General features: G+C 41.6%; 1 protein-coding gene and 1 long non-coding RNA gene across 7 annotated transcripts in view; one reads left to right on the forward strand and one right to left on the reverse strand.

The window, feature by feature from the left end:
* The window catches only part of LOC110976480 (rho guanine nucleotide exchange factor 10-like), a 68443-nt gene extending 58506 nt beyond the window's left edge, over positions 1–9937 (forward strand). For all 6 annotated transcript variants that reach the window (XM_022229762.2, XM_087147347.1, XM_087147349.1 and 3 more), the window contains 3 exons: positions 198–372; positions 977–1249; positions 3979–9937. In XM_022229762.2, coding sequence (XP_022085454.2) covers positions 198–372; positions 977–1249; positions 3979–4385 — 855 coding nt within the window. In that variant the 3' untranslated portion in view covers positions 4386–9937. The remainder of the gene's footprint in view (positions 1–197; positions 373–976; positions 1250–3978) is intronic.
* The window catches only part of LOC147796385 (uncharacterized), a 29335-nt gene that overhangs the window by 2773 nt on the left and 14116 nt on the right, over positions 1–12446 (reverse strand). Inside the window, exons 3-5 of the long non-coding RNA XR_015428012.1 lie at positions 10405–10470; positions 1036–1188; positions 125–341 (exon numbers count right to left, since the gene is read on the reverse strand). This is a non-coding gene — a long non-coding RNA (uncharacterized LOC147796385). The remainder of the gene's footprint in view (positions 1–124; positions 342–1035; positions 1189–10404; positions 10471–12446) is intronic.

Genomic DNA, 12446 nt, shown 5'->3' on the forward strand with positions numbered 1-12446 from the left:
GATTATTGAAGTTGTTTGGAGTTTGTGGCAGAAAAAGTAAAACAGAACATGTTCATGGGGGGAGGTGTTACTGAAATAGTGAATCCATTTTGAAATTGCTCAAAAGTGTGCCCAACACCCTTACCTTTGGTTCGTCTTTTGGAGTTCATCCTTTCTGAAAGTTTTGGGATATTTCTTTTCCAACTCACTATACCTAGACTGACTTTGAAGTCCACCAGGAACAGAATGAGAGCATACAGAGCATGGTGGTGGCCGGCGTGGGCGTCTGGGTAGCCTTCCAAACCTCTGACATCATCCGCCTGTTCCATACAGAGACCCTGCAGGTGCTGCAAGATATCAGCCTGGCCAGTCCCATTGGGAGGATGGTAGCAGGTTGGTAAATGGGAGAGGAGGGGCTTGGTAACTTAATTGGAGGGAACACGGGCTTTAAGCAGTGTAGGAAGCTCAGTTGGAGTGTGGTCATTTTATTTTCATCATTAGGGTCATACAATAAATTTGGGGTCTTAAAGTGGCATTTTTTGTCCCTTTAACTCTTAACTCCTAACAGTAACAGAGTTACTGGAAATACTGTTGAAATTGACTTAGAACCATTTTCCTACTTTGTATTACTTATTCACACATGGGAATTGAATATGGGTAATTCCAGAAATTAGGGGTCCAAAAAGTCAAGTGTGACATTTTTGTGTCCCTGTTACATCTGACCTTTGTTATTTGACATGGAAATATTACCGGAAATGATTTCAAACTATTACTATTTGTTTGACAGGTAATTTGCATTAATTCATCATTCTTGGAAATTAAAAAATGTGTTCTGAGCTTACACACAAAAAATGGTCCCCTTATTTTTGGAATTATCCGTTTTTTTCTTAATTTCTAAACATAAAAACTGGATCCCAAGTTGATAAAATGACCTATTAATATCTTCTAACTTGAAAAACTGTACAAATGGGGTTTTTCCTTGCTTCTTTCCATCAAGGCCTTAGTCCCAAATCCCAAACCATCTTCCAAAATGTCCACTCTGTTCAAGTCACCCACCTGCTGGCCTGCTATGGCTCCCTGTGGGTGGGCAGCAACCTGGGCATCTTGGTCAACTTCCCCTTGCCGCGGTTGGAGGGGGTGCCCCTGGTCAACGGGCCGGCCATGGTGGCCTACCACACCCACGGTGGTCCAGTCAAGTTTATGCTAGGCCTGGAAATCAACCGGCAGAGTGACCGAATCCATTACTCATCCAAGGACGACATCAACGAAGGTAAAAAGCTTGCATGATTTTAAGATTTTTTGTCTGGAGGGATTGGTTCACCTTTGAAAATTACCCCGGAGGTTATGTGCGTCGGGATCAGCCTTGCATAGGTGCATAGTCTGTAAAGTTACCAAGCCCAAAGACAAACCACCTCATATAGAAAAATCCACCTGAGCATATAGAAAAGGACCTCATAAATCAGAAAGTCTATCTTAGCATTCAAAAAGCCATCTGTTTTATACCGTAGGTGGCACGGTTTGTTCAAGAGGCTTCATTTGAATAGGCAAAAGACTGTCAGTCTGTGCTTAACGCTGCACCTCCCTGCAAAACGATGTTAGGGAGAAATGTCAAATTATGCTTGAGGTAACTCGATGTTTCCAAGTTAAACAGGATTCTCTGGGGTACCTTGAGGTAAACCCTAAGTCATCCCTCGTTCAATTCTGAATTCTTTCCACACAGTCCAAAGTCTAGTCCTCCCACTAGGGTTTCTAGATCAAGCTTGAAATGAATTACCTGTCTGTTCCCAGGAAAAAGTCCTGAAATTGACTCTCCCTGGTGCTATCTCAGGCTGTATTTTGACGGCACCCAGTATTTTGGAAGGAACTGTAAAGTCTTACTTGAGAGTGTCAAGATTTACTTAAAAAAAGTGTAAATTTTGAATGAGCCAAACCTGCCTGTCCCAACCTCTTTCCCATGGGTATGATCTTGCCGCGCCATGTTGGTTTCCACCATGCCTTGCGTGATCTCAAACCTCTGGTATTGTATAATTTAAATATTCCACTCCGGTGGAATGTTGCTATGATGAATACTACGGGATCCACACAAAATGTTTGGTATAGCAGTCATTTGGTATAGCTATTTTCAATCGCAAACACAGGCACCCATTCCGAATTCCAGCCCATATTCAAACGTGTGCTGGCCAGCCCCACAAATTGTTTCGGTATGAGAATTTGGGGTCAAAATCTACACGAAAAATGAAAAAAAAAAAAACAATGGAGAAAAAAACTATATTATTTTATTATGTTTATCTCAAGTTTTCCTTGAGTCGTTGCTTAAAAACTGCATGTGACATGTAGGTACAGTTACACTGGTTCCCATAGGTTAAACAACACTTTAACAAATGAGCAGGGCTAGGCACCGGTACCATTCAAATACTGTAGCGTCACAGGTGCAATTATGTCTTAAGTCAGCAACTAAATGTCAGGCAAGCATATTTGAAAAATTTCTTTGAGTCGAGCAACAAATTCTAGTGTCTATCTGTGCATTTATTTCCTGGTTTGGTGGTTTTAAAGCTCAAATCTGCCGGCTTTGTCATGCAAGATTTTCCACACCGTCCAGAGTTGCTAGTATTGCATAGCATACCGGTACACGCATAGTGCAGGGCAGCTAGTCTCCACCGCCGCCCACTAACGATTCAGACTGTGCCACGTGTTGGTCGTTATTCTGTCGTGAGTGCGATTTTCCCCAACGTTGAGTTATTTATCATTGGAGACAAGGGGGATATTCAGTATTTCTGAAAGTCCAGTATAGCAGTGTTCATTATAGCAACGTTCAACTGTATTTGGGATACTTAAATTAGGACTTTTGTCAGTCTGTTTGCGTGTGACGCAGAGTTACACAACTGATATGCAATAGAATACATGGGCTTGAGTGTGCAGCTTTGAAAAACATGCGCGATTGACTTCACGTTTATGTACATAAACATAACTCCTGAATAGCCAGTCAATATCATTTTTGTATACCACACGATCAGGGGCTAGTGAAGGAACGCGCACGCAGCCCGTGGAGTCAAAGTTGTTCCCGTCCCAGTCTCTTTTGGCCTGTCCTCAGGACAGGTGGACAGATGGCTAGATGAGACACTGAGCCCTGCATCTCACAGTGCCAAGTTTTGCTATGCACAAAGCCATAAGCTATGTCCAAATCCAGTGGATTTGGCAAGGGAATTAGGTGTATCGGCCAGCCAGTGACATCCATCGATGTATGCATCATTTCTCTCCACATCTGTAACTTTTGGACGAGGCCATATTCTGACCACAAGGAAACCGAGAATTTGATTTCCTGTTATGAGTTTGATGTAATGCAGTCGCTCTAGTATCTGTCTTGTTAATTGCTTTACTGTGGATGACGACTTGGCTTTAATTTCTCAGCAAACTAGTCTAGCCATCCACTTGGGAATGAACGAGTCACTTCGGGCATTAAGCTGGTCTCTCTTAATAGACAAGGATTTAAAACTGGCCAGTAGTCTCTGTCAGTCAGACCCCCTGAGGGGTGGGGGGTCACAAATCTTAGCAAAGGGTGGATGACGTGACTATGGACTGGCACCAGAATTTGTCCCCCAAGGCGTTGGAACATCTTCTTAATTGCCCTGCGGGTCAGTGGGCCTTGTCACTGTTTGAGCTTCAGTGTAAGTGATCATGACTTAACTGACCTGTCCGTTTTGGTCAGAGGGTCTTAATTGGCAGCCAAGACTTTTGGTACAGTTTTCAAACAAAGCAGACCAAAATGATCCCAGAAAATTCCGACTCTCTTTTTTGGGGGGAGGGGAGTTGATTTTCTTTGGGTCAGAGATAAAACATCAGAAGTCAAACACTTAAATTGTGCATAGGCTTGAACTAAAAAAATTGAGGAAAAGATCATGAGCAATGACTTTTGTCCTCATATTTTCATTTTCCTGTCTACCAAAGGGGTTGAAATCATAGACAGGCTAAATTGGAGTCTTCTCTCATTTGAATTTATAGCTTCCACACCGACACCAACTCAAACACCGCATTCCACTCCAATGGATGAAGCGCCTGCCCGTATCAACCCCCCACGCACCAAAGCCAGTGCCCACACAGCCAACCTGGTCACATCAGCCATGTCCCCCATGACGGAGTACTTCTCCCTGGCCTTTGACGAGGTGGACGAAGATGACAAACCCAGCACGACCGACAGCGGCGCCTGCAGCAGCAACTTGTCCGAGGAGAGCGGCCGGGGTGACCTGGCGTCAAAGGTCCAGGGTCAGACAGACCGGGTGTCGGCCAGCATCACCAGCACCACCAGCTTGGTGCTATGCGGCGGGGAGGGGCACAATTACCTAATGCAGGAGGGGTCAGAGGGCAGAGGTCGAGAGGCAGAGCTTCTGGTGTGGCAAGTTTCCATGTAGCGAATCACAGGTACCGTAGTAGCAAAATGCTGGTAGGTCAAGGGCAAAGTTCATGTACGTTAACCTGATCAAGGGTCAAAGTCAAGTATAAATATATCCAACTTGTAAATGTCACAGCAGCCAATTTAGAATGGCACGAAGTGCACAACTCATGCAAGTCTTGAATGTTTTTTAAAAGTTGTAGAAAATGAAACTAAGGAAGTACACGTAAGTGGTTGCAATGTATTGATGATAACTTTTTTTACGACCATTTCCTTTTTAAATCGGCTGACTATTTAACAGTCTACAGTAGATGAGCAGTTTGTCGGCCCTTTATGCACACTTCTGTTAACATCAGGCACTCCAAGTGTGTTTCGTTCACGCACCGAACAAAAGATCAAAACCAAAACAGTTAGTCAGTTGACATTCTGGAGCAAGTCTGAAATTAATCATAGGCACAACAGTACTGTGTTATTCCATTCGTTGTGTTTCTTCCATTATGCTGAGCAAGCAAGACATAGAAAACCCAAGTCACAACAGTCCCCTGGGGTCGACTGTATGTTGACCTCAACATACAGTCGACCCCAGGGAACTTGGTATACAGAATAGCAAAGTGCAGCATTTTTAAGGGGGGGGGACGACTAGTTCTAACTTTAGCAATAGCCCTTGTGGCATTTTAACATTTGTCTGCTGATGGGATTAGGCAAGTTTGTGTGTGCTTTCCAATAAGAAGCCATTTCGGTATTCCAACAGTGCATACCTAAACCGAAGCACGTCCGAGGTCGTTTGGGAACTGCAGCACGCACACACACGATTGTCTGTCCTATCAGTGCAGCCATGCACCGACTCCTGAAAAACTTTGCCCTTTTAAGAAACCCTACTGGCTTATTGGATCCTGAGAGCAGATATTTTGACCTTGATATCTGCTTCAAGCAGAACACAAGAGGGCGTGGATTTTTTTGTACTCACTGTATAAAGGCGCACCATGAGACATGTACCTACATGTAATTTATTCCGGCAGGTATGGTTTTTGGGTACACGCAGAATGCATACAAGAACCCGCTTGTAACCACCTGTCTTTCTTTTCGCCAATTTGGGGTGCACTTCAGCTCGGGGTGGATACACAGCCAGACGCTTTAAGAAGGAAAGTAATGAACTTTAAGATGGATACAAAATTAATAAGCCTGCCTTTTTGTTATCACATGTATATTAAATGTCCCACTGAGTTTTGTTTTTTAGTTTGTAGTATTTTTGTTAGTACATGTAAAAATGAAGGTTTTCAAGGAGGTCATACGATATTTGGTAAAAGAAAACGGACCAAGAGAATTGACAGTTTGCAGTGTAAAACTTGGAGAAAAATTCTCTGTCCACTGTCAATTAGTTTCCCATCTGGTCAGTGTCTGTCCAGTTGAAAAGTGGACAGAAATTTACATCAAAAAAAGCTTTCCCATTCCAAAGCATGATGCTTACGCATCTCCGTCACAGAATTACATGGACCATTATTTGTCATCTTTAGATTAACGTACAAAAGCTTTTTTAAGACTTAAAGGTTTTCATGGTGAAAGAAACTAGATCTATAGTAAAGATTGCGGTAACACCATGTATTTATCTCATACTCAAAGAAGAGATAAATACATGGTGTTACCGCAATCTTTACTATAAAAGCTTTTTTGATAGGAACACCACTCTGTCTACTTGCCGTTCCCTTTAATGTGAACAACAATGTTCTCTTCAAGTTTTGCAGGCGTGAGCTGTTGAGAAGAGGTCATGTAACATTTGGGTATACTATGCCAAAGTTTTTTTACACAGAACTGCATGTACGTGTGAACTTTACCAGTTATGAGATGAACTTGTGTGTAGTTGTGTAACGCATAAAGGGCAAGGTTGATGCTAATACATGTGTACATCACTGCTTAGACAATTTTTTAGACTTTTTCTTTCCCTAGGATGCCAGATTTTGTACTGGTTGTTTTGTATTTACCTCTGCCAAAGACACATCATCAATGTCATCATTACAACACCCTTGTCTTAATTCTGGGCTTAGTAGAATGTTCATGTTGCACTACAAAGCTTGCAACTCCTGTTAATGGTTGCTTCCTATTACTGAGACTCGCAAAAGCACAGCAAAAGAAAATTAGGCGAAAGTACCTCAGCGGGAAAGTTAGTTTGTAAACTGTGAAGCAATAGCTGGTTCCCTGCGAAGTTTCATCTACACATACATTCACTTTGTACAGGAAAACCTAGATAGTGAAATGCATTAATTTTCTGATGTACATGTACATGTAGTTAGCCTCCAGCCTCCAATATTGACAGTGGCTACATGTAGCAACTTACAAATTCACATGCAGCACTAAGCCTTGCATGTTGGCCAGCTGCCAACGGCTAACAGCTTTCTGGTGTGTGTACATTCTAGCAAAGGCAGCTAGCTGTGCTTTCATGGCTCCTTCTGGTGTAAAAATACAAGGATTTGACTACACACAGGCAATTGTGTGTAATGGCTTATTCCCTTGCACACTTTTTATCCCGCCACTTTTTGTTCAGATTCGTATATTTTTTTAATCGAACAAGAGACAGTACAGATCTAAATTTTTTTAGTTATCAACTCCCCAAATCTAGCTCATTTAAATGGTGCTCACCTCAATGGACAAACCACTGCCGTCCACAAAGCGCCAGTTACATTTTGTTTCGTGGGGCTGCAGGGGCAAGTAGTTTATTATTACGTGTTCCTTGAAGATTAATACATGTATGCTCAAGCAGTGATGAAAAACTGTCCTTCTAACTCTTCCTCCCTGTAATTCCGTCTTTATAAGACAGCCTTTTTGTCAAAATCATTTTCTTATTACTGTCATTTCTTATTTTCTAAGCAAGAGGTCGTTTAACTGTTGTAGTTGGGATTAAGAGGTCAAAGGTCGAAGTCACTGCAAGTTGAAAAGTTAAGGTTTTATATGCTCTTCCCCAGGGGCTGATTTTTGTTTTCTTTGGAAGAGAACTTGTTCAAATATTTCTGGACATCCTTCAGGATAGTTCTAATTAATTCATATTTTACAGTGAAGATACCGATTTTGTTTAAACAATGTCTGCCAGTTTGGAAATAGATTTCTCTGCAGTGTTTTTGAGTGGAATGGCTTTTATAACAAGGAAACAAAACTCCTTCACTTTCAGTGATTTCTTTCAATTTCTTGTTCTTGGAGTCAAATGTGTGTCAGGCAAGGATTAAATGGCAAGCGTGCCAATCCTGTCTGATTGATATTTACATTATATGCTACCCAAAGATTCACAGAATTTGAGAGACAGGTGCTGATGTGTGTATAAATACTTTGCTTATCGTTTGTCATATTTTTCATGTTTGCTTGTTTTAGTTAATACTGAAATATCAAACTCTTGTACAACGAATGGAATCCGTTCCAAAGAAATATAAATAAGGATAGCACATGACATTTGAATTTTTAAAACCAGCTTAGAATAGTGAAACACTTAAAGTTCATCTTGGCAAGCTTGTTTTATTGCAATTGCAGCTAATAGTAATTATGAACTGGGAAGGTGGATGTTTTAAGTTGTAAAAGCAAGGTGCCATGAAGCAGGTATGCAAGCGAGACAAACCTTTTCCGAGATGTGTAAAAAAGTGTTTTTAATTTGCAAGCTGAGTGCTACACTTGCAGCTTTCTTTAAAGGACATTCTCGTTGACTAAACAATGACAGTTGTGGGTCAGTGATCAGTCCAATTTTATGCTCCCCATGTACATACATAACTTCAGTGGTTCAATTAGCCTTAGAATTCACAGAAAAGTGAGAGGAAATATTTTATAATGTACGAGGTTGTAATTATTCTTTTCTGTGTATATTTTGGCTGACCGAAGTACTATGACCAGGTGACAGAAAAAGACCTCATTCAGGAGATCAGCCGTATTAAAAAAATTGAACGCAAGGGTAAACTCTTCATTTGGGAACTTGACATCGTTTGGAAAGAAATGAAATCGACTTTCATAAAAACTTTGCAACCATCTACTTTGAAGAACAATGTCAAATTTGTGATTATGCATACATGTACCTTCGTGTTTTAAGCCAGATTTATGTAAAACAAAAATATAAAGGGAGACTTACAGTGCTTTCCCAAAATAGTCTGGTGCAATCCCTTCAACACTGAACAGTTTGTAAAACAGATTCAGGGATCAAGACTAAATTTGGCTTCCTCATGACTGAGGTCTATATTAGAAATCCATCCAGCGACTTGGTGTTTTTAGTATGAACAGTGAAACTGTCGTGTGAAAAAAAAAGATTGAAGTGGATGGATGATGTGATTTGGTGAATTGAACTGTTGATTTTCAAACATTTTGGAGTGTCGTTACCATGGAACTTGTGATGCGCTTTCTACAGGTCTTACAGAACCGGCCAGGCATTAGTGCTAGTTGGACAGTCACAAAACAGCAAAGTATCAAGCCCTTTTGAATGTCAGTCGTGGGAAAGTGCACACCTGCTAGATTGCACTACTACGCTGGATTTCTGATGCAATTTGCATTATCTTACATTGGGATAACGGTTCATTTCCGAGTAAAATTATTGCTTCAAACCTTTGATAAGTCACACAGATGGAAGAGTGGGAGATTTTGATGTTGTCGGTAAATTCTGGGGGGCAGAATATGGCACGGATCAGAGAATTAACTCCTTAATTGAAAATAATAATAATAATCGTGTACCTGTTAATTTAAATCCAACAGGTGACTTTCATATTTGCTGGGGTTTTTTTTGCAGTAGCAAATCAGAAACTGTACCAAAAACGTTTTTTACCTGGATAAAGAATAAATGAACTGGGTAAATAATCATGCAGGTAGGAACAGTTAATTCTTTCATGACTCGTCATGTTTCTGTACGTACTCCATTGCCGTCGGTCACTTGTGCACCTCGTTTAAGCCAAGAAATTGCAAAAAAGGTTCCAGGCAATTAGTATGGAGAACAATGCATCTAAGCGTGAGTGGTATCCCATAACGGTGCGCGGTAGTCACAGGCATGTGGTTGCAAGCAGTTTGGAACATGCTTCCTAGTCGGGCAGATTTAGGCTTTGGCAATGGATTGTCTTTGTATCAACAGTTAACACAAGCAGCCAAGTCTACCACAGTGGAGTGGCAGTGCATGCGCATGTATGCCAATTTTTACATTTACATACGTATTAATATTCATAAGTCCCAGGCACAGTTGCTTGTAATAATCAGTAACACAAACCAGAGGCATATCTTCTCATCATCTTAAAGTTTGACCCTGGTTTTCTTTGCGTGATTTCACCCTCAACGGGCCAATAAGTAATATGCAAATCTAGCAGGTGTTAAGAGGGTGCAGTGGCCAGAGAAAAAGTTGAAGGTTATAAAAAAAGTATCTTTAATGTCAATGCCTAAAAGGTGTGTGAAAAATCTGTAATGAAGTGGAAAGGTTACAGACTGTTAATGGTTGAGGGTTGAACACTGGAAGTACTGTGTGTTTTGCCCGTGTTATTTTTAGTACCCTGTAATTTTAAGTGGCAATCTTTCTGTATAAAATCATGTTCTGAAGATCAAGGAGAATAACATCTCTTATTCTAAAAATGGGACTTGTGTGAATCTCATTTCGGTGGTCTACTATCGTTACTGTACATTTGGAACAATAGGAGTCACTCATAATACAGTGCATCAACAAGAGAAACAGTGTGTGACTGGATGACGGCAAGAAAGAGTTCGAATTTGTGACGGTAAAATGTGCCATCTGGTCTGACGAATGTCTCCTTCCCCTTCCGCATTTCCAAAATCAAACATTTGATATTTCATCCTAGTAGAGACATTGTTTGGTCTACATGTGCACGTGCGTCCCAATTCGAATGTGGGCGGAAGATTCCCTCCTCAGAACAGTGCTCGGTGTGGTGCACGATTACAAAATACGCTATTAATATAGTTTCAAGGTAAAATTGGGAACCAGAGTCCCATATGACTATCACTGCTCTCTGCTTCTCTCCTAATCAGAATTTTGTCAGCATCTGCGGCCCAAGCGGTCAAAATGGCAAAAATTATCCACTTACCTTCCCGAGGCAGAATAATCGCACTCATTCAATTAGGCTCTCCCATGGACCTTGCCCCGCTGCAATCTGAAGCAACATTGAGATAAACAAATTCAAATCAATTCTTATCACAGGGTGAGATTTCTCCGCTTTTCAGCTGATTTCAGCTTTTTTTTTGTTTTGGATTTCAGCCTTTTTTCCTCACTGGCTGCGTACAAAAGTATCTAGGAGATTTTCCCAGTTCAGCTTCTTTGTCTTTTTTCAGCTGTTTTGTCAGCTATTTTCATCATTGGTCAATCTCATCCCTGACTTCTGCATTGCCAGGGTAGTTGTTGGGAAATTGGTTTTTGACTGTCTTGCATGTGAGGTATGAACATTGTACATCGACCCACTTCTCTCATGCTGGAGAGGACGACGAGTAAAGACTAGCCAACCAACACCCTTCTCAACCAACCAATCAACAATCCAGCAAATTCCTGAAAGTACTAATTACCAGTGTTGTATTCGGGTCCATCACAAGTCCTTTCACAAGTCCCTTCACAAGTCCTTTCACGAGGCCAGTCACAAGTCCAGTCACAAGTCCTTTCACAAGTCCAGTCAGAAGTCCTTTCACGAGGCCAGTCACAAGTCCTTTCACAAGTCCCTTCACAAGTCCTTTCACGAGGCCAGTCACAAGTCCAGTCACAAGTCCTTTCACAAGGCCAGTCACAAGTCCAGTCACAAGTCCTTTCACGAGGCCAGTCTTAGGCATGAGGGTGAACAATGACAAAAGAATGCTTCTGTCACAGTTGATTTGAATAGCTTGTGAATTGGCTTAAGACTGAATGACTTGTGATGGACTTGTGATGGACTTAAAGGGACTTGCGATGGACTCGAATACAACACTGCTAATTAGTGTCTTAATTAGTGTTTGAAGGGTCTGCGCTCACCAATTTTTTACGTCAAGCCTTGAAAATGTACCACTGTGTTCAATTAATCAGATTTTTTACTTCTGTTTTGCTCGTTTAAAAGGACAATGAATCAAATGAACACCAGCACACGTGCACACAGATTTTCATATTGCAAGTAAATCGCAACTGATCTTTTCATTTTTCAGAAAGCAAATCTCGTACAGAATTTGTCAAGATTTTGTGCAATAGAAAATTGCACCCCTCTCTTTGTCAAGCTCAGAGCCCATAGACAGGGCTCGGAATTCAACTTTTGGGGGGCACTGCCATTTTGGGGCTCAAGAATTGGGACATGTTGAGGGCAGCGCGGCCAATAACGGGGCAACAAGGCCAAAAATGTAAAGGAAAGGCACTGAGGCCAAGGTGTCAAATATTCTGCTAAACCAGTTTAGAAACTGGAAAAAAGAAAAATGATGTTTTATGTGCTTGGTATTTAAATATTTTATAACCCATGACAACACATATTCCAGGAAGGAACAGGCACATTTTTGGACAAAGGATTTCTTAATTTAGGGAAAATTAATTCATAGAAAAGAATTCCAGTGAATTAAACCCATAAGATGAAAGAAAGAGAACATGTTTTGTTTCCATGCCAACCGCATCCCCCATGCTGTAAAGTTGACCGACGCATTCTATCATGGAATAACCAGTCACACATGTGTAGTTGAGTCTGCAGCATGCGTGTATATCCGATCCGAAGCTAGGGGGGCAAAAAACCTAGCCGTAGCTGCGGAAGCATGTTTCGGACACGGCCCAAGCCCATGTAAGCATGTGCCAGCCAGGTTGTTGCGCACTATACTGAGCCAGGCTGGCTGGCCCCACGCACCCGTACCGTAAGTGCCTGCAGCGAATCATCATCCTCCAAATATTGGGCTGCAGAACAAAACGCACGTACATGTATGTTTAGTAAATCAAAGCCAATCGCAGTGCACGCAAGCCTCATCGCCCTGTATGGTGCTGCGGCGCGCCGCACTGGGTCTTTCAGCTCGGCTGCCCTGGCTGTGCACCCATGTGGCATGAAGATGATCGTGTACCGGTAGACGGCAACACGAAATACATTCACATGAATGTGAAGTCGGAAACTTATGGGAAATTATAGGATATATGCCAGGAAGA

The sequence above is a fragment of the Acanthaster planci genome, linkage group LG16 (assembly GCF_054643075.1).
Source record: "Acanthaster planci isolate LZ-2023a linkage group LG16, COTS_SCS, whole genome shotgun sequence".
NCBI classification, from domain to species: Eukaryota; Metazoa; Echinodermata; class Asteroidea; order Valvatida; family Acanthasteridae; genus Acanthaster; species Acanthaster planci.